General features: G+C 43.4%; 1 protein-coding gene across 1 annotated transcript in view; it reads right to left on the reverse strand.

The window, feature by feature from the left end:
• SLC12A3 (solute carrier family 12 member 3) overlaps nucleotides 1-19,766 on the reverse strand; it is a 36,805-nt gene extending 17,039 nt beyond the window's left edge. The window contains exons 1-18 of the mRNA XM_069738748.1: nucleotides 19,350-19,766; nucleotides 14,095-14,217; nucleotides 13,741-13,816; nucleotides 13,561-13,656; nucleotides 12,762-12,901; nucleotides 12,558-12,668; nucleotides 11,686-11,797; nucleotides 11,462-11,592; nucleotides 10,408-10,492; nucleotides 10,068-10,222; nucleotides 8,835-8,942; nucleotides 8,112-8,235; nucleotides 7,677-7,778; nucleotides 6,974-7,129; nucleotides 6,642-6,741; nucleotides 5,843-5,954; nucleotides 4,437-4,571; nucleotides 3,453-3,559 (exon numbers count right to left, since the gene is read on the reverse strand). Of these exons, the coding sequence (XP_069594849.1) occupies nucleotides 3,453-3,559; nucleotides 4,437-4,571; nucleotides 5,843-5,954; nucleotides 6,642-6,741; nucleotides 6,974-7,129; nucleotides 7,677-7,778; nucleotides 8,112-8,235; nucleotides 8,835-8,942; nucleotides 10,068-10,222; nucleotides 10,408-10,492; nucleotides 11,462-11,592; nucleotides 11,686-11,797; nucleotides 12,558-12,668; nucleotides 12,762-12,901; nucleotides 13,561-13,656; nucleotides 13,741-13,816; nucleotides 14,095-14,217; nucleotides 19,350-19,646 (2,270 nt within the window). The 5' untranslated portion in view covers nucleotides 19,647-19,766. The remainder of the gene's footprint in view (nucleotides 1-3,452; nucleotides 3,560-4,436; nucleotides 4,572-5,842; nucleotides 5,955-6,641; nucleotides 6,742-6,973; nucleotides 7,130-7,676; nucleotides 7,779-8,111; nucleotides 8,236-8,834; nucleotides 8,943-10,067; nucleotides 10,223-10,407; nucleotides 10,493-11,461; nucleotides 11,593-11,685; nucleotides 11,798-12,557; nucleotides 12,669-12,761; nucleotides 12,902-13,560; nucleotides 13,657-13,740; nucleotides 13,817-14,094; nucleotides 14,218-19,349) is intronic.
• Nucleotides 19,767-20,868: the final 1,102 nt, after the last annotated feature.

Consider the following 20,868-nt stretch of genomic DNA (forward strand, 5'->3'; position numbering starts at 1 on the left):
AGTATATGGAAGGGGGCACTAAGGAAGAGGAAAGTATATGGAAGGGGGCACTGTAAGGAAGGGGGCAGTATATGGAAGGGGCACTGTAAGGAAGGGGGCAGTATATGGAAGGGGGCAATGTAATGAAGGGGGCACTGTAAGGAAGGGGGCAGTATATGGAAGGGGCACTGTAAGGAAGGGGGCAATGTAAGGAAGGGAGCACTGTATGGAAGGGGACAGTATATGGAATTGGGCAATGTAAGGAAGGGGGCAGTATATGGAAGGGGGCAATGTAAGGAAGGGGGCAGTATATAGAAGGGGGCACTGTAAGGAAGGAGTAGTATATGGAAGGGGGCACGGTAAGGAAGGAGTAGTATATGGAAGGGGGCACGGTAAGGAAGGGGGCACTGTAAGGAAGGAGAAAGTATATGAAAGGGGCACTGTAAGTAAGGGGGCACTGTATGGAAGGAGGCAGTATATGGAAGAGGGCAATGTAAGGAAGAGGAAAGTATATGGAAGGGGGCACTGTGAGGAATGAGAAAGTATATGGAAGGGGGCACTGTAAGGCCGCCATCACACTAGCAGTATTTGGTCAGTATTTTACCTCAGTATTTGTAAGCCAAAAATCAGGAGTGGGTGATAAATACAGAAGTGGTGCATATGTTTCTATTATACTTTTCCTCCAATTGTTCCACTCCTGGTTTTGGCTTACAAATACTGATGTAAAATACTGACCAAATACTGAACGTGTGACGGCAGCCTAAGAAAGAGGAAAGTACATGGAAGGTGCAGGATACGGATACTGTAAGGAAAGGGGCAGTATATGGAAGGGGGCACTTTAAGGAAGGGGGCAGTATATGGAAGGGGACTGTAAGGAAGGGGGAAGTATATAGAAGGGGGCACTGTAAGGAAGGGGGAAGTATATGGAATGGAGCACTGTAAGGAAGGGGGCAGTATATGGAAGGGGCAGTATATGTAAGGGTGCACTGTAAGGAAGGGGGCAGTATATGGAAGGGGGCAATGTAAGGAAGGGAGCAGTATATGGAAGGGGGCAATGTAAAGAAGGGGGCACTGTAAGGAAGGGGGCAGTATATGGAAGGGGGCAATGTAAGGAAGGGAGCACTGTATGGAAGGGGACAGTATATGGAATTGGGCAATGTAAGGAAGGGGGCAGTATATGGAAGGGGGCAATGTAAGGAAGGGGGCAGTATATAGAAGGGGGCACTGTAAGGAAGGAGTAGTATATGGAAGGGGGCACGGTAAGGAAGGGGGCACTGTAAGGAAGGAGAAAGTATATGAAAGGGGCACTGTAAGTAAGGGGGCACTGTATGGAAGGAGGCAGTATATGGAAGAGGGCAATGTAAGGAAGGGGGCAATGTAAGGAAGAGGAAAGTATATGGAAGGGGGCACTGTGAGGAATGAGAAAGTATATGGAAGGGGGCACTGTAAGGCCACCATCACACTAGCAGTATTTGGTCAGTATTTTACATCAGTATTTGTAAACCAAAAATCAGGAGTGGGTGATAAATGCAGAAGTGGTGCATAAGTTTCTATTATACTTTTCCTCTAATTGTTCCACTCCTGGTTTTGGCTTACAAATACTGATGTAAAATACTGACCAAATACTGAACGTGTGACGGCAGCCTAAGAAAGAGGAAAGTACATGGAAGGTGCAGGATACGGATACTGTAAGGAAAGGGGCAGTATATGGAAGGGGGCACTGTAAGGAAGGGGGCAGTATATGGAAGGGGACTGTAAGGAAGGGGGAAGTATATAGAAGGGGGCACTGTAAGGAAGGGGGAAGTATATGGAATGGAGCACTGTAAGGAAGGGGGCAGTATATGGAAGGGGGCAATGTAAGGAAGGGAGCAGTATATGGAAGGGGGCAATGTAAAGAAGGGGGCACTGTATGGAAGGAGGCACTGAATGGAAGGGGTCAGTATATGGAAGGGGGCAATGTAAGGAAGGGGGCAGTATATGGAAGGGGGCAATGTAAGGAAGGGGGCAGTATATGGAAGGGGGCACTGTAAGGAAGGGGAAAGTATATGGAAGGGGCACTAAGGAAGGGGACACTGTATGGAAGAGGGCACTGTAAGGAAGGGGAAAGTATATAAAAGGGGGCACTGTAAGGAAGGGGGCAGTATATGGAAGGGGGCAATGAAAGAAAGGGGGCACTAAGGAAGGGCAAAGTATATGGAAGGGGGCAGTATACGGAAAGGGGCACTGTAAGGAAAGGGGCAGTGTATGGAAGAGGGCACTGTATGGAAGGGGGCAGTATATGAAAGGGGGCACTGTATGGAAGGGGACACTGTATGGAAGGGGGCACTGTATAGAAAAGGGCACTGTATGGAATAGGGCAGTATATGAAAGGGGGCACTGTATGGAAGGGGACACTGTATGGAAGGGGGCACTGTATAGAAGAGGGCAGTATATGAAAGGGGGCACTGTATGGAAGGGGACACTGTATGGAAGGGGGCACTGTATAGAGGAGGGCAGTATATGAAAGGGGGCACTGTAAGGAAGAGGAAAGTATATGGAAGGGGGCACTGTAAGGAAGGGGGCAGTATATGGAAGGGGGCACTGTAAGGAAGGGGAAAGTATATGAAAGGGGGCACTGTAAGGAAGGGGGCAGTATATGAAAGGGGGCACTGTATGGAAGGGGACACTGTATGGAAGGGGGCACTGTATAGAAGAGGGCAGTATATGAAAGGGGGCACTGTATGGAAGGGGACACTGTATGGAAGGGGGCACTGTATAGAGGAGGGCAGTATATGAAAGGGGGCACTGTAAGGAAGAGGAAAGTATATGGAAGGGGGCACTGTAAGGAAGGGGGCAGTATATGGAAGGGGGCACTGTAAGGAAGGGGAAAGTATATGAAAGGGGGCACTGTAAGGAAGGGGGCAGTATATGGAAGGGGCACTGTAAGGAAGGGGGCAGTATATGTAAGGGGCAGTGCATGGAGAGGACACTGTAATGTGCATTATCTGCCACCTAGTGTTCAGAGCTGGCACTGTACTATTGGACATTTATCACTGAACCAAAATGTTTGTAAAAATTGCGACATTTCATTATAGTGAATGTCTAATCCAAATGTATCAATGTTTTCCATTATTTAATTAAACCTCTTTCTAGTACTTATGCTAAAACTTAAAAATTAAATTCTAGACTGATCCACAGGTGTCTTTAAAAATGGCGCGGAACAAATACATTTGTAGTGCAATTATTTTTATAGTCAGTGTGGATAAATTTAGCTACGGTTTATATTACACTGCTGCTTATCTTTTTAAATAATTACTATACTTTACGAATAAATAGAAATACGGGTAAATATATAAAAAAAAAAAACCCATAAAAAAACATGCAATAGTAAGGAAGCGTTGGATTGGCAGAATTTGATTCTGTATCAATATTGCAGAACTAGTCTTTTTTTATTTTATAATTTTACATGCGAGTTATGGGATGTCCATACATACTGCAGTATTGCCACATAACTGTCCACATTTCTTGGGTGAGATGACTGCCAATTCTTCTTATATCCTACAAACAGGACATTTGGCTTCATGTGACCAAGCCCAGAAGCCTAAATAATGGAGAGAACACAAAATAGAGGAAAACAGGACATAATACACGGGGTCCTTACAGTACAGGGATAGAAGATGTCTCCCGGGGGACTGCAGCTGAGGTGTGCATTATGATGTTCTGCAGCAGCTGAGGTGTGCATTATGAGGTACTGTAGCAGCTAAGGTGTGCATTATGATGTTCTGCAGCAGCTGAGGTGTGCATTATGAGGCACTGCAGCAGCTGAGGTGTGCATTATAAGGCACTGTAGCAGCTGAGGTGTGCATTATGATGTTCTGCAGCAGCTGAGGTGTGCATTATGAGGCACTGCAGCAGCTGAGGTGTGCATTATGATGTTCTGCAGCAGCAGAGGTGTATAATATGATGTTCTGCAGCAGCTCAGGCATGTTTTAAGATTTTTTTTTTCAACAGCTCGGACACAGAAGTGCATCGTACACACCGCAGCTGCTGAAGAACCTCTTCTTAGAAACTGACGGAAATGCTGTGCATCCTCTACGAATGGATAAATTACTAAAATTACTAAGTGCTTGTAAAAAAAACAGCAACTCACCTCTTAAAAAAGCAACAAAAACCCACTATACTCATCTCCTGGACCCGCACTGTTGCCAGCTACATGACTGCTGCAACTAATCAGTGGCTGATGATCGGCTGCAGCCTTAACATTCCATCAAAACGGGAAGAAACTGACCAACTGCAGCTAACTAGTCACAGTGATGCTCCATCAGATGTTGTTCTTATTAATATTGTGACTTCTTGACACAGCGGCTAATTTATGGTCAGTGATGAATACGGTCAGTGATAAATACGGTCAGTGATAAATTTCATTGGAAAAATAGGATGTTAAATCAGATTTGTTGCCATAGATTGATAATCGTTACCTGAATTAGCATCTGGGCTCCGCTCCGCAGGTCGTCAGCAATAAGTCCTGTATAAAAGCCTCTAATTTTTCTCTTATTTAGCCACTTAACATGGCCGTCTGGATTCAGCTCCTGGAGTTTCTGCTTGCGAGGACCCTTTAAATAAAAAGAAAGTTTTTCCTTAAAGTGTATTTTTGCACGCACCTTTCCAATCACTAGGTTATGTCCTCACTTTCTGATCAGAGGTCTCATGGCACTTAGTGCCCACTTCATTATTGCATTTGTGCCTTTTTTAACTTCCAGTTTTTAAGTGTTTTTTTTTCAATTTTTGAGTAATGCCAAACTCTTATTTTACTTTGCACTTTTTTTCCCCCATTCTATTTGATATGTTCACCTGTTGTTGTTTTTTCCCTTTCACCATTATGGAGCATTTTTTGAGTTTCCAGATTTTTTTTATTTGATTCATCAATTTCAACTTTTATTTAAAAAAAAAATGCTAAATTTATCACCAAATATATGCCAGTATCTCCCTGGAGTGAGCTACTTATATATTTATATATGTCAGAAATTTTTGCACATTTTTTAGTGGACTTTTTGATTAAAAAAAGTGCAAAAAGTGGGGCGCAAGACAGCAATAAACAGCGTTTTTTGTGCAAAATTTATTAAACACCTACAACATTTTGAAGAAATTGCTGCAAAAATGTCAACAAATACCACAGGACAAAAAAAGTCTTAAAACCCCCACAAATTATGAATTAGGGCATTAGTGCTTTTAAAACTCCCCTTTAGCAGCGCTCCTGGTGATCCGGCCATAAAGGGAACTGTAGCTGGCCACATTTATTCTATAGAGGCTGCGTCGCAGTTCCCTGCCTGGAGGATGGCAAAGAGGCCATATAAGTGTAAAAGGGATGAGTACATATAGTGATCAACATGTGATATAAGCCCTACTCTGTGTCTTCTGGCCTGTCTGCAACAATATAGGCTACTACATTAATTCATACATTTAAAGGGGACCTGTTAGCACATTTTTATATATAAAAGTAGCATTATGGCTGTGTAGGTGATTGTCCCCCGATAAAAATGACACCTTTTTTGTTGCGATCCAAGATGCCAGTCATGAGAAATATAGTGTAGAAGTAATATGCAAATCAGTCTGGAAGTGCTTCTTCCAAGTGCACTGACACGCCCCCAGAGCACTTCCTGCCTAAATTCCATATGACTTCTACACTACATTGCTCATGACTGGCTCATCGGATCTTTACAAAAAAGGTGTCATTTTTGTTGGTGAGTAATTGTCTATAGTCATACCACTTCCATATGTAAAAATCTGCCCTTTTAAACTATATGCATGTAGTGCAGCCCGCACAGACGCAGATTAAAGTTATGTAGCTATTGAAGCCATTATGCAGGGCTTGGTCTGTACTTACAATGATGATGTTCCCACAGATCATCAGGCTCTGCTTTTTAGTAAATGTTCCAACAAAATCCACCAGGGCTGGCCGGAAGTTGGGTGGTCCGGTCAAGACTAAACACTGTGGTCTGTACAGAGAGGATAGAAGAGGAATTCACCATGTCATGAATGTTAGTGTTTATTATGGAGTCCATCTTCAGGCTTTAAAAGGGATATCCCCATCTCCAAGACCCAACCCAATATGTAGTAGGTATAATAATAATAATAGCAAATATCTCCTATTAGAAATGTAGTCCAGTTCTTCTGATTCGCTATGTCGCTTACCCCATGTACAGGGCATTGCAATAGTTTTGGAATCCATTCATATAGTGACTGTTATTTGTTAGTGGTTGTAACCATGGATACGTAAGCTATTGCAATGCCCTGCACATGGGGTAAGTGACATAGCAAATCAGAAGAACTGTATTACATTTCTAATTGGAGGTATTTGCTAAAATTATTATTATTACACCTACTACATATTGGGATAGGATCTTGGAGATGGGAATTCTTCTTTAAGGATCGGTGAGGGATTCATGGGCTATTGATAATAATAACAGGCAATCCATGGGCAGCACCAGTGCCCGGGACTCATAGTTTATACCCTGCGGTAAAAACAGTCTGGTATAGATATATGAAATATAAATGATGGCTAGTTAGCTGCTTTAGTTTAACCACTGCACAGTGGATTATTGTTGCCTTTTCACTCGGGACGAAGGCCACGACTTATTCCTTGTGTAATCTATCCAAAAATAATAAAAAAAAGTTTTATTTACCGGAAATTTTTGATGTGATCCTCCACTTGGTTAAGTCCCACGCAGTAAGACAGCGCCATGTTATAGGATCCGGCCTGCACAGAGGAGCCCCAGTTTGCTTCTAAAAGATTTAAAAAAAATATATATTTTTTTAAATAATTTATAAATAAATAATAATAAATAATAATAAATTAATTTCCACAACACTTTACAGATATCAACATTGCTGTCTCCTTAGGGATGCACAATCTACATTCTAGCAGTATTGTCTTTGAAGTGTAGAGGGAGCCCAGGACTTCCTGAAGGGTAGACATAGAAATATATGAGGTCCACAGCCAGAAATCGGCACTTACCAGGCTTCTTGTATAGGACGTACGCCAAAAGGAAGATGACAATGCCAATGGCGATAAGAGCGGACTCCCAGGCCAGGAGGAACATGATAATCACGGATATAACAGCTCCAAACAACGATGCCCATTTATTGTAATACTTAAATGAAGGTCTCCAGCCTGGCGGAAAAATTGCTTATTGGATTACGAACATCATTACTGTGCCGCCATCATAGAAAGTCTACATACTCTATTGAGTGTCCCGTGCTTCACCAAAGACTTTTAAAGGGGTCTTGGAAAAACGTGGCCTCTTCCTTCCAAAGACAGCACCACTATTGTCCATAGGCTGTGTCTGGTATTGCAGCTAACTGCTTATAAAGAGAATGGGGCTGAGTTGCAATACCACATCTGACCACTGGGATGTGTGTGGCGCTCTACTTTTAGAAGAAAGCAGACACGTTTTTCAACCACTTTAGCAAAAGCCAGTCTGGAACTAAATTGCAGCGAGCGTGTACATGCCATCTCTTTGATCTAAAGCGAATCAGAAATGCCCGGTGGGTTTATTTTTGTGATCAACTGGGAGCAGATACTATGGACCCCCTCATCCTGATGTGTCTTTTCAGAAAGTAACCAGAGGTGGGGTTTGCGAGGGCCCATTGCAGACCCCTGTACCATTTTTTTTTAAGAATATGGAATCCATCTAAAGATTCAAAGTATGAACACTTACCTGGGGAATTAGTTATAGATGCATGGAAACAACTGAAATTAATCAAAGCATACGAACACAGGAAGAAATTGGAGATGATGGGCGCAATGGTATTCAGTTCACCTGCAGGAAAAAGGAGCAATGTCTATAATGTCTTATACCAATATCAACAGTCCGAACAATAGCCGACACTCACATCTTCTTAAGAGAATTGCTTTATTGATCCAATAATATGAAAGGCACAAAAATGGTCAAACACAACATAATAAAAATTAAAAAGGCAGAAAATAAATATTTGCTGCACTCCCAGGCAACATGTTTCAGACCGGCATAGGCAAGGCTTGATAAAGGGCAATGCAGGTCGGAAACATGTTGCCTGGGAGCCCAGCACCGTTGTTTCTAATGGGGTCTACAATCCGCTTTCCCTAATGTAATAATACAATTTACTTGACGTACCGATCAGGATAAATGCACATGCGATGAGAAAGGTTAGGAGGTATCCACGAATGGGCTCATTGTTCTTGCCGTACCCTTTCCCGAAGAAGCCGATCAATGGGTACAGATTGTCTTTACAGAGGCACTATATGAACATCGCAGAGAAAAAAAAATAATAATGAAAATTGCCAAAAATGCAAAACTAGGTTTCAGTACTAGTATAAGAAAAATGGTGAGATTAAGAAACAAAAAGGGAGTGTGGTTTAAAATGCTATAAAGTGTGCAAAATTGTGCCCAATTTTAGGCATAAAAATGTGGCGTGTAGTAAGCCAACGAACAGTCCAAGATCATTTATCATCAGGCCACAGTGATAAATATGGCACATTTCCAGGCTGTTTGCATGCCTAAAAAGCGGAGGGGATCAAAAAATCTGTTCCCTTGTATTTATTTTATACTGTTGGCCGAACTGTTCGGCTAATGGTTTCCTAACATGTTTAAGTCACACAATTGGCCGTACTTGGGTTCTTATAGTAAATCTTCTTACTAGATACTGGGGTATACAATTATTATTATTATACATTTTTATAGCGCCATTTATTCCATGGCGCTTTACATGTGAATACGGGGCAAATATAGACAAATACATTAAACATGAGCAGATAAGGCACACGAGTACATAAGGAGGGAGGACCTTATACAATAAAAATAATTAAAAAAAAAAACACGACATCCATTGTACTGTACCTGAAATACTTTGGGGGCAGAAACAAGGCAAGCCAATGCAGATGACAGAGTGGCGCCAAAAATCCCAGCGGTCACAAGAGGGGCAAATCCGGACACCATACTCATAGACTGCAAAATACATATATAAAGTCAATGTCTTCTACTGCGCATAGGAGGCAATATGTGGGCCGATGTGTCAGTAATGACGATGACGATCTGTAAGACTCGTTCATCGGTGGCACATCCGTAGACGCGTCAGATGTCACCACCATCTTTCCTACATGACCTAAAACCTATATGACCCATCAGCCATTAAAACCATTGAATAACTAATTACGGCTTGGATACATTAGGCAGCAAGTGAAGAGTCATCATTCTTGAAGTGAATGTGTTGGGAGCAGGAAAACTGGATCAGAGGATCTCCAGAACACTAGGACTTGTGAGATGTTCCTGGTAAGCAGTGGTTAGTACCTGCCATATCTGGTCCAAGTGAAAAACTGGCCACAGATCACTGGCACCCAAGATTCGTGAAGAACAAATGCTTTCCTGTCTAGTCCAAATCCCCAGACTTAAAGGGAGTGAGTCACCCCAAAAATACAACTTGAGCTAGGACCTAGCCCCTATATAAGTCATAGCTTTGCACTGTATATATTTGTCCTCGGTTGTGCAAAAAAACCAAAAAAAAACCCTTTTATTCCGATATGGTAATCGGGGTGCTCGGTGAACCCTTGTGGCGGCTGAGCAGCTTCATTGCACCATTCTGCTCCCTGAATTTGGATACCCCTGCCTCTTTTTCTGCTGATGCCCACTCGCTTCCTAGAATGGTCTCTCCCCTCTTCTTCGGCCGCGCCACTCGTTTGTAGCCAGCGCTGTCCATCACCAGGGAAGAAGGGGTATCCACATTCAGGCGGCAGAAAAGTGCACTGAAGCTGCTAACCACGTAAAGGGTGCACCGATCAAACACTTTTTTTGCACAATGGAATGATAGATTTATACAGTAAAGCTATGATTTTTGAGCTTTGGGGGGCGACAGACTCCATTTGAAGCGTTGCAATTAACAAATTGTGCAAATGTTTTGATATTCAACCTTAGATCTGGCATATTGAGTGATTTATCTAATATGCATGACCATGATAGGCTCATCATAAATGTCCCTTCATTATCAGTCTAAACAGGGAGAACATTTTAAAATGTGCTAAAAAAAAAGTAGTTCTAAGAATGTGTAAGGATGTAAATCCCCAGCAATGGCGTCACCTGGTATTGGTTTATCAGCCCGTATTTACAGCTCTGGTTCAGGGCACAGCTGGTGAAGTTCCATCCGTATCCACATGCCAGGCCAACACAGTTTGTGCCTCCCTCCATAATGGTGTCATTCAGACTGCCAGAGGCATCCCGGACCACACAGGAGCCTGCAACGGGCAAAACAAATGTTACCTGCACACATCTGACTAATGGGGGCGCTCTTCTAACAGAACCCATGATTAAGAAAGCCGTGTGATAGGGTGTTCATGTGAGGAAACTGCTTTTATCTATAGGCAAGTATATACAGTGCATGCGTCATATTACTGTAGATATTGACTATTAATCTCTGTACCGATGGTGGCGGATATAACCAGATAAGAGAAGGTCGTCCAGAAGATGGCCGAGAGAGTGCCTTTAGGAATAGCCACTGCTGGGTCCTGAATGAAGAAAAATTAATTTATTGTTATTGATATGAACATAAGACCAAAGTTTATAAAGTTTTCCAGGATTTATAGCGCAGGGAATGGGTTAAATAAAAAAAACTTTAAAAAATAACATCACTAGGTATGAGCAATTGCATTTGTGCTGCCCTGGTCCGGTGTCTGTAGCAGCCGGTCCTCACTTCTGTGCCCATCATCCTCTGCCCGGCATCCTGCCTGCCTATTGCTTTACTAAAGCTCAGAGACGTCAGGTCTTGTGTTACCCAAAACGTCATGGAGCCTTGTAAGGTACCCGGGATACAGCGTCTAGGATACGGCTGCCATGGAGGACCACACTGGACGCCGGATCGTGGCAACAAATTGCTCATCTCCAATACTCAAGTCTTCAATCCCTGACGGTCTTGGCTTACTTCCGGCAGTGACCACGTAGCCTACATTTATTCACGCGACTGCTGCAACCAATCACTAACCTCAGCCGTCACGTGCCATATATGTCAGCATGAACACTAAGGTCAGTGATCGACTGCAGCGATCGCGTGAATAATGCACGGCACATTAATAAGTAGAGACCGGCGGGGAAAACCAAAGCATCAGGGATTGACAGGGTACCTAAAGACCGGTGCATTGGCCAGGTCAGTAATCGCTGGCTGCTGGACAGAAGCAGCGAGAATCGCCTTTTATCAGCTGGAATCCTAGGCATTTCTTGCAATTAGCATGATGTCTTATGTCCGTCACGCTGCAATGATTACGGCAGAAAATGGAGAAAAAAAAAGTGTACAAAAATGAGTATTCTCTAAAGAAATTAACTGGACAGAATCCCTCGGTTGAATCTGATGGATGTGCATCTTTTGTTTCTACCTTTGTAACAATGACATTTTGCCATGCATTCTCGGGTGATTCTAGATCATAAAATTATTTTCTTTTTCTTGGAATAAATATTTTTTTCATCTTTTGTATTGTTCGCACCTTTAGATCTCCAGAGATGTTCGCTCCAGCCAGAATCCCAGTGGCCGATGGAAAGAAAATGGAGAACATCCCAAAGAAGCTGCCATCTTTTCCCCTCCATTGTGGCACAAAATTGTCAGCAAAAATATCAGCTGTAGAGAAAGTATATCCAGGATTACAGTGAAGCTCCCCAGCTTTACAGGGAGGGAAACATTGCCCAGATCATACGATATCCTGGCCCTCACCTCGGTAGCTGAAGAAACCTTTGGCTTTTTTTTCATCTGAGGCTGGAATCACTGTCCCGACCAAGTAGTTTGCAAATGAGATCATAATTACGATGAAGAAGAGAATCTGAGCCTGAGGAACAGAAACGGAAATGACATTTAATGACAATTGTTTGCAAAAATTAAACTTTCCCTCTATGTGAGTGCAGACTTCTGAATCCTGACCGCCTCCGGTCACATTCCAACTAGACATGCCTGGTTCTCCCAATACAAGTGAGGCTGAGCACGTCTAGTCGGCATGTGATCGCATGTATTCAAATCGCATACATGTGGTCACGTAACCATCCACTCTCACCGACAACACTGGTGAATTCTGACAGCGTGCAAAACGCACACTATCAGGATTCAGAAGACCGGACAACCCCTTTAAAGGGTCAATCCCAAAACACTGTGCTTGGCTTTCTACAGCAGTTCCATAGATAACTAACGAAGCGAAAATGGAACAAGGACACCTCCATTCCTTTCAAGATGGGCATTGAACGGTTCCCAACTTCCACAGCCCCTTTCTCGGGGATTGTGGGGTCCCAAACGTCAGACCCCATCAAACAGTAAATCACCTCTTCTCTTATGAATAAGAGATTAAGGGTTATTCCCAAAAATATTAAGTTAAGGGCTGATTTTTATGCCGACACATTGCAGGATTTGTGTATTTTTACATGTGCTCTTAAATTGGTTTGCAAGAAAAAGAAATGTGCAAGTATCGAGTGATTTGTGGACTGATTGGCTGCAGCGTTGTCGACGTGATGTCAATAACAGACACAAGGAGCAGAGGTGGAGACTCAGTGGTGGACCTGGGGAGGGTGAGTGAAGCCCACCCACGGTGTTGTTCTTACCTTTGCCTCCCACTCCATGCCTGCTAATGAAATCCCTAACAGGACAGCGACGGTAATGATACCAACAATTCTTATGTCATTAGAAGGATCCACAATCGTTGCTTCATTTTCCTATAGGTGAGAAAATGATAAGTGATATTAATGCCGCCATACATTTACCAGCGACACATGATGAATGCGGATACATACATGGGTTCTTCGTACCTGCAAGAGATCCCGAACAGTCTCTGCAAAACCAACGGTGTGCATGGCGACTGCAACCGCGTTGGCAAATGCAAATATGAGTCCGATGGATCCACCCAGCTCGGGGCCCAGACTTCTAGATATAAGGAAATATGTGCCGCCTAAATTTGGTGCAAAGAAACACCCGTTAAGTCTGCAAAAACTAACCACAAGTTACAGACCGATTATTATACCAGGGCAACAGAAGATTGGTTAAAATGATAAAATAAGCAATACTGATCTATTCAACCCCCCAAATCCTGCAGCGATTAAATCACATCATTCACTAGGACCACTGCAGCCAATCTATGTATGACACATGAACACTGAGGATAGTGGAGTGCTGCAGCGGTAATGTAGATGATGGATGGGATGTCATCACTGCAGAACAGTTGGAGACCACCCGAGTGGCGGCGACGGAGCGGCAGGATTTCAGAAGTTGATTATTGATCATTTTTGGTTTTAAAAAATCGTGGTGAACCCCTTTATATAATGTGTGGTAAGAGGGACCTCTAGTGTTTTTCTATAAAAGGATGACTATATATATTTTATTATAATATATATATATATATATATATTTTTTTTATTATAATATATATATATATATATATATATATATATATATATATATATATATATATATACTTTTTTTAATCATAATATAATATATATATTATAATATATATTTTATATGATAATATATTATATATAAAGTATATATATATATATATTTATATCTATCTATCTATATATATATATATCTCTACCTATCTATCTTTACCTGATTTGACTTTCCCATTGGTGGAAATGGCGGAGATGGACAATCCGGTGATGCTGGTGACCGTTATGGACATGAAGATAATGAGCCATGTGAGTGCTAAGGGAATAGTAGGCGATGAATTACTGCGGAGAATATCACATTCGAGCATACATAATTTGGGAAATGGAACGAGGCACTGACCTATGCCGGCCTGAGCCGTTATCCAGGGCAGTCGGAGGTAAAGGATCACTCCCCAGATATTCAGCATGCAGCGGATCTGGAAAAATAAGGAATGAGACGTGGGAAATACAGTGTCCATAAATTGGATGATTTATCTTAAGATCAAGTGATAATTGTTGGATATTGTTCAGGGTTTAGTAATGATTTCTGATAGAAAAAGTGGTGAACATATCCAAAAACTGCGCCAGAACTACTCAAATCAAAGAGAAGCATTTATTAAAGTGGTTTGAGCTTTAAAAACTCAGACTTTTTGACCACCTCTGCATCCAGAGTAGCTGCACACCCTGAGAAATACCTTCTACTTCTCGGACTTACCATTACTCCCTTTATCCACCCGAATCGGACAGGTTCCCCTGTTGGTTTCTGCACCTCGATCTCGGCGTCTCCATCAGGAGAGTCAGTCCGGGCCTCGTACACCGGAGCCTGCAGATGATCTTGCTGTGGAGACAGAAGGCGAGAGATCCCATACAATGAATACGAGGGGAGATAAACTCACTTTATTGGGTTATCGGGATGTTACCTGCCCCATGTATTAGCCGGGGCAATTCTCAAAGTTACGGTGCAGATTTCTGTTTTTTTGCTTTTTTTTTTTTTAAAGTTTATAATAATTTTGTTCCCAGGGACCTAAACACTTAAAATGTTTCGAGAAAATTCTGATGATCCAGGGTAAATGTAACACTGAAAGTGTGAAACGGACCACTGGAGCGCCAAGGGGACATGGACGAGAGGGGACATGGAACACAGGGCGGGCGGCTAAAGTAAGGGCTTTGGAAGAGGCAGTGCATGTAGTCAACAGTCTATAATATTGGAGCTGCATGGTGGCTCAGTGGTTAGCACTGTATGGTGGCTCAGTGGTTAGCACTGCAGCCTTGCAGCGCTGGAGTCCTGGGTTCAAATCCCACCAGGGACAACATCTGCAAGGAGTTAGTATGTTCTCCCCGTGTTTGTGTGGGTTTCCTCCAAGTTCTTCGGTTTCCTCCCACACTCCAAAGACATACTGATAGGGAATGTAGATTGTGAGCCCCATCGGGGATGGCGATGATAATATCTGTAAGGCTCTGTGCACACGATGCAGATTTTGCTGCGGATCCGCAGCAGTTTCCCATAAGTTTACAGTACAATGTAAACCTATGGGAAACCAAAAACGCTGTGCCCATGCTGCGGAAAAAGCCGTGCGGAAACGCAGCGGATTATTTTCCGCAGCATGTCAATTCTTTGTGCGGAATCCGCATCAGTTTTCCATCTGCTCCAATAGAAAACTGCAGATGGAAAACCGCAGCGGAATCCGCAGTAGAATCCGCAATATTTATCAAATCTGCTGCGGAAAAATCCGCAGTGGTCCATTCTACGTGTGCACATAGCCTAAAGCGCTGTGGAATATGTTAGCATTGGGGTTACACTACAGAGAGGCACAGAAGCATGGGGGTTACACTACAGAGAGGCACAGAAGCATGGGGGTTACACTACAGAGAGGCACAGAAGCATGGGGGTTACACTACAGAGAGGCACAGAAGCATGGGGGTTACACTACAGAGAGGCACAGAAGCATGGGGGTTACACTACAGAGAGGCACAGGAGCATGGGGGTTACACTACAGAGAGGCGCAGAAGCATGGGGGTTACACTACAGAGAGGCACAGAAGCATGGGGGTTACACTACAGAGAGGCACAGAAGCATGGGGGTTACACTACAGAGAGGCACAGAAGCATGGGGGTTACACTACAGAGAGGCACAGGAGCATGGGGGTTACACTACAGAGAGGCACAGAAGCATGGGGGTTATACTCCAGAGAGGCACAGAAGCATGGGGGTTACACTACAGAGAGGCACAGAAGCATGGGGGTTACACTACAGAGAGGCACAGAAGCATGGGGGTTACACTACAGAGAGGCACAGGAGCATGGGGGTTACACTACAGAGAGGCACAGAAGCATGGGGGTTATACTCCAGAGAGGCACAGAAGCATGGGGGTTACACTACAGAGAGGCACAGAAGCATGGGAGTTAAACTACAGAGAGGCACAGAAGCATGGGGGTTACACTACAGAGATGCACAGAAGCATGGGGGTTATACTCCAGAGAGGCACAGAAGCATGGGGGTTACACTACAGAGAGGCACAGAAGCATGGGGGTTACACTACAGAGATGCACAGAAGCATGGGGGTTACACTACAGAGATGCACAGAAGCATGGGGGTTACACTACAGAGAGGCACAGAAGCATGGGGGTTACACTACAATAAAGCACAAAAGCATGGGGGTTACACTACAGGTAGGTACAGAAGCATGGAAGTTACACTACAAAATGGCGAACAAGCATGGGGGCTACACTACAAAGAGACGCACAAGCATGGGGGTTATGCTCCAGAGAGGCGCACAACATGGGTGTTACACTACAAAGATACACAAGCATGTGGGTTATGCTCCAGAGGCACACAAGCATAGGAGTTACACTACCAAGAAGCACACAAGCATGGTGGTAACACTACAGAGAGGCACACAAGCATGGTGGTAACACTACAGAGAGGCACACAAGCATGGTGGTAACACTACAGAGAGGCACACAAGCATGGTGGTAACACTACAGAGAGGCACACAAGCATGGTGGTAACACTACAGAGAGGCACACAAGCATGGTGGTAACACTACAGAGAGGCGCACAAGCATGGTGGTAACACTACAGAGAGGCGCACAAGCATGGTGGTAACACTACAGAGAGGCGCACAAGCATGGTGGTAACACTACAGAGAGGCGCACAAGCATGGGGGTAACACTACAGAGAGGCGCACAAGCATGGTGGTAACACTACAGAGAGGCGCACAAGCATGGGGGTAACACTACAGAGAGGCGCACAAGCATGGGGGTAACACTACAGAGAGGCGCACAAGCATGGGGGTAACACTACAGAGAGGCGCACAAGCATGGGGGTAACACTACAGAGAGGCGCACAAGCATGGGGGTAACACTACAGAGAGGCGCACAAGCATGGGGGTAACACTACAGAGAGGCGCACAAGCATGGGGGTAACACTACAGAGAGGCGCACAAGCATGGTGGTAACACTACAGAGAGGCGCACAAGCATGGGGGTAACACTACAGAGAGGCGCACAAGCATGGGGGTAACACTACAGAGAGGCGCACAAGCATGGGGGTAACACTACAGAGAGGCGCACAAGCATAATGCTTATGGAGTCTCTCTTGCGCGTCTCACTGTCTACAATGTGGGGAGACTCTGTTCTCCACTTTCTCCAGACTTGTGTGTGGCCCCTGCTCATTCCAAGTACAATTTCATTTCTCGGCCACCCGTGTGTTCGCATGCTAGAAGATTAGACACAGTGTCTAGCTGACATTAACAAGAGCAGTCACGTTCCACTTACAGGCATATGCCCAACTCTTTAAACAAAGCTAAATATCAGCCTTTATACCGAAACGTATGTATCCGGCCCCAGGTGGTGGCGCTACCCTCTGTCACGCCGTGTCACACCAGGATCTCTTCTAACAGGTGACCTGTGTCAGCAGCCTCCAGCTGCAAAGCGCTATGGCCATGTCTCTCAGGGGCCATATGACTCATGTATACCACTTAAAGGGGAAAGCACTATCTCTGCCATCAAAAGGCTTTTCAACAAATCTATACAAAATAATAATATGTAGATAAAACATGCTAAAATATTAAAGTTTTTATACGATAGGCTAGAAGACGTGTGAATTACAAAGATCACAAATGGATCAGCTCAAGACTAAAAATGATGATTAGTACAACTATTTATTGCGCAGTGCCTCAACAGCAAATCCCCATTATATGTAAAGTGAATCTGTCAGCAGGCTTTTGCTATGTAATCTGATAGCACCACAATATAGGGGCTGAGAACCCGATTCCAGCAATGTGTCACTTACTAGGCTGTGGTGGTGTTTTATTGAAATCAGTGTTTTATCAGCAGGAGATTATCACTGCAAGACTAAGTGTGTTGTGCCATCTAGTCCTGCGTAACCTCGCCCCCACGAATGATTGGCCACTTTCTGCCTGTACACAGCAGCCAATCAGTAGTGAGGGCGGGGTTATAAAGAGCTCAGCATTCAGAGGACTGCTAGATATGCAGCAGATACAATCGTGGTTTTATCAAAACTCCAGCAAAAAGCCCAGTATGTGACACATCACAGGAATCAGGGTCTCAGCCTCTACCATCATGCGGTTTTCTGATTACATAGCAAAAACCTGCTGACAGATTTCCTTTAATAAGAAAATTTTTTTGTTGCTGGGTCTCCCCAACAAAACTCTGTCCCCGATTGTAACAATGTAGCCTGTTGGGCGCTGGTGGTAAATGTCAGATGACACATTCAAGGATTCATTCATGTTCTGATGAAAAAATGAGAACATTGACCACATTAATGCTGAAACCGAACTTCAAAAGAGACGTTTCATGAAACTTCTCAAACACCTTCCATTGCAGTCATGTAGTCCAAAAAATGACTATTTGTTATAGGGCGCGAAAATATTGCAAAATTGATAAAAGGAAACATTGTACATCCAAATAATGGGGTGCACATGCAAATGTCTCCCTTCTTCCTCCATAACCTCTGCCAAAGGCTGGGACCTGAAGATGGTGGCCGACTCTGGTCCAGAAGGACCAATCTTTGGTCTATGCTCTTTCCTGCTCTACCTTCTAAGCTACATGAATAGTTTAGGGAAAGATGTGCTCAAAGTAGCTGATGATTTCAGTGCAGAATCTGTGTAGAATTCTGCATCAGGTTCTGAATGTGTGCTTGGGCCCTAAGAGGGCAGAAAGTGTGCAAGAGTAGCACCCACATGTAAGGAGGAGGATACGATGAGTGTAACGAGAAGCATTTATTTGCTGTAAAAGCAGATGTAGCAAAATAATAGAGCCACAAAAACCCAAACCCAATTATGCCCACATAGGGGACACAAAAATGTCACTTTAAATGGGTAGTCACAGGCCTCTATGTGACTGCAGACTTGTGAATGATCACATCACATGCACTGCGTGCGGAGATGATGCTTTGGTGGTAGCGGGTGGTCGTGTGACATCAACTATGCAACTTCTGGCCACATTCAGACTAGACGTGTCCAGCATCGCTCAATACACTTACATTGAACGATGCAACGCACGACTAGTCGGCATGTGACCAAATGTTTGGAAATTGCATACCGGTGCCGGTGAATCCTGAGAACTAGCAGTGAGGATTCACAAGTCTGTAGACTTGTAGATTAAGGCCGGACAACCCCTATAAAGAACTAAATTAAAAAGTGGGAAGAATGTTTTCCTTTTTTTTTTTTTACACAGAACATAATTGAAAACCAGTAATATGTTCCAAAATTTAAAAAAAATGGCATCACGTGTCACGCAAACTCGAGATCTCTGTATCAAATTATGACTTTGCATCTAATGATCTCGTATGGTGCGAATTACGAGACACAGTCATTTGATTGTCCATCACTGGTCGCAAGTTGCACGCAACTCGTTTGCCGTTGACTTTAAAAGTCACACTTTTTTTTTTTCGAACCGCAAAATTGCTGCCCTAAAAAATTGTCACACTGCAGAAAAATTGCAACTCACCTTTAAGATGGAGTGAAGATCCTCTAAAGTTGGTCTGACTTTTTTCACTTCTCCGGACACTTCCGTATTAGCATAGTGGTCATAGTTTGGGACGGCGTCAAGGGTATTATATCCAAATGTCCTCATGTAAAAAGTATTGGAATGGGTAAGATTGTTGGGGTTGAAGGTATCGTACGTGGATTCTTGCTGGCCATACTGGGATTTGGTGCCGTCGTCTGTGCCGATCAAGGAGCGGATGGTGAAGCGACCACTGGATGGGACGTTCTCCGCCGAGGTGTCATCTCCGCTTTCAGCCATCTCATCACCTCACTGGTGTTTCAGGTTACTCGTTCCACTAAATTGAGAACATGGGTTTTATACTTTGTGGAACTAGTCAGAACTAAACCTAAAAATCACTAACTAGAATAAGAGACTATTAAGATGCTTTGACTCCAAATGTCACAGCCTCGGGCAAAAAAAAAGAAAACTTGCTTAGTGTCGGGTAGAGAACACATTGAGATGAGAGAGCTGATAGGAAACCACACACTGCGGAAGGGGTAGGGTAGGCTTCAAACCTAACTTCTGCTTCAAAGCCTTAATATGGAACAGTAGAACATGATGTCTTTGTAGGGTTCCTTTTTGGTTCTGCATCTTGCAGGTAAAAATAATTTGATAGGTTCGATCACTTCATACAAGAACTTATTCAAGCTAAATGCTTGGACTTTCTTGAAATTGTTCTTAAGGCTTTACTGACCATTGATCTCTCACCATATCATCATTAATGATCATCTAATTGGACCAGTTCCCTATTCTTATTCTAAATCTGATCAATGTAATCAGTTTGGTTTTTTTATATAGATTTTAAAGATTTGCTCCAAAAATCAAATAAAAATCTGCTTAAAATACTTTGTAATCCTCGTAAGAAAAAAACCTTGTTGAACATAACCTTAAAAAGGACCTCTTATTGGATATTGGATATAGTCCCTCCTCTAATTGCCACAGTTTCACTAAATCTGGAACAGTTTTCTTTTTTCTTCTAGGCCCCGCCACTCCGAAGTTATGCCCCCTGGCAAATGTGCCCTTCAACTAATTGGGCGTATATCATAAAACTCCTCTGTGGGGACGGATGTGTTTTGATTGGCCAGCATCAGATCAGAGGAGCAAAAGAAAACGCCCACAAAGAATTCAGTGGTACACGCCCCCAGGTGGTAAAAGAGAATCTATGCGTCATTGTTACCTGGGGAACGTTGGAACCAAGTGGCACAGAAGAAAAAGAAAATCTGTTCCAGAATATTTGGAGCAGAGACGATTAAAGGGCTATTCAGCTTAAATTGAAAAATCCAATGAAAAGAACTCATTAAAACCTCCATTCACTGACATACTGGTGTGGTGGAATACCAGATACTTCCCATGGACAGATATGGTGCCGTTTCAGGATAGACCCATTTTTCTATCCGATACTGATTAAAGAATAATCATCACTTTAATGTTCATTTCTTAAATCAACAGTAATCGTGAAAATAAGAAACTTTGTAATGTA

The sequence above is a fragment of the Ranitomeya imitator genome, chromosome 9 (assembly GCF_032444005.1).
Source record: "Ranitomeya imitator isolate aRanImi1 chromosome 9, aRanImi1.pri, whole genome shotgun sequence".
NCBI lineage: Eukaryota > Metazoa > Chordata > Amphibia > Anura > Dendrobatidae > Ranitomeya > Ranitomeya imitator.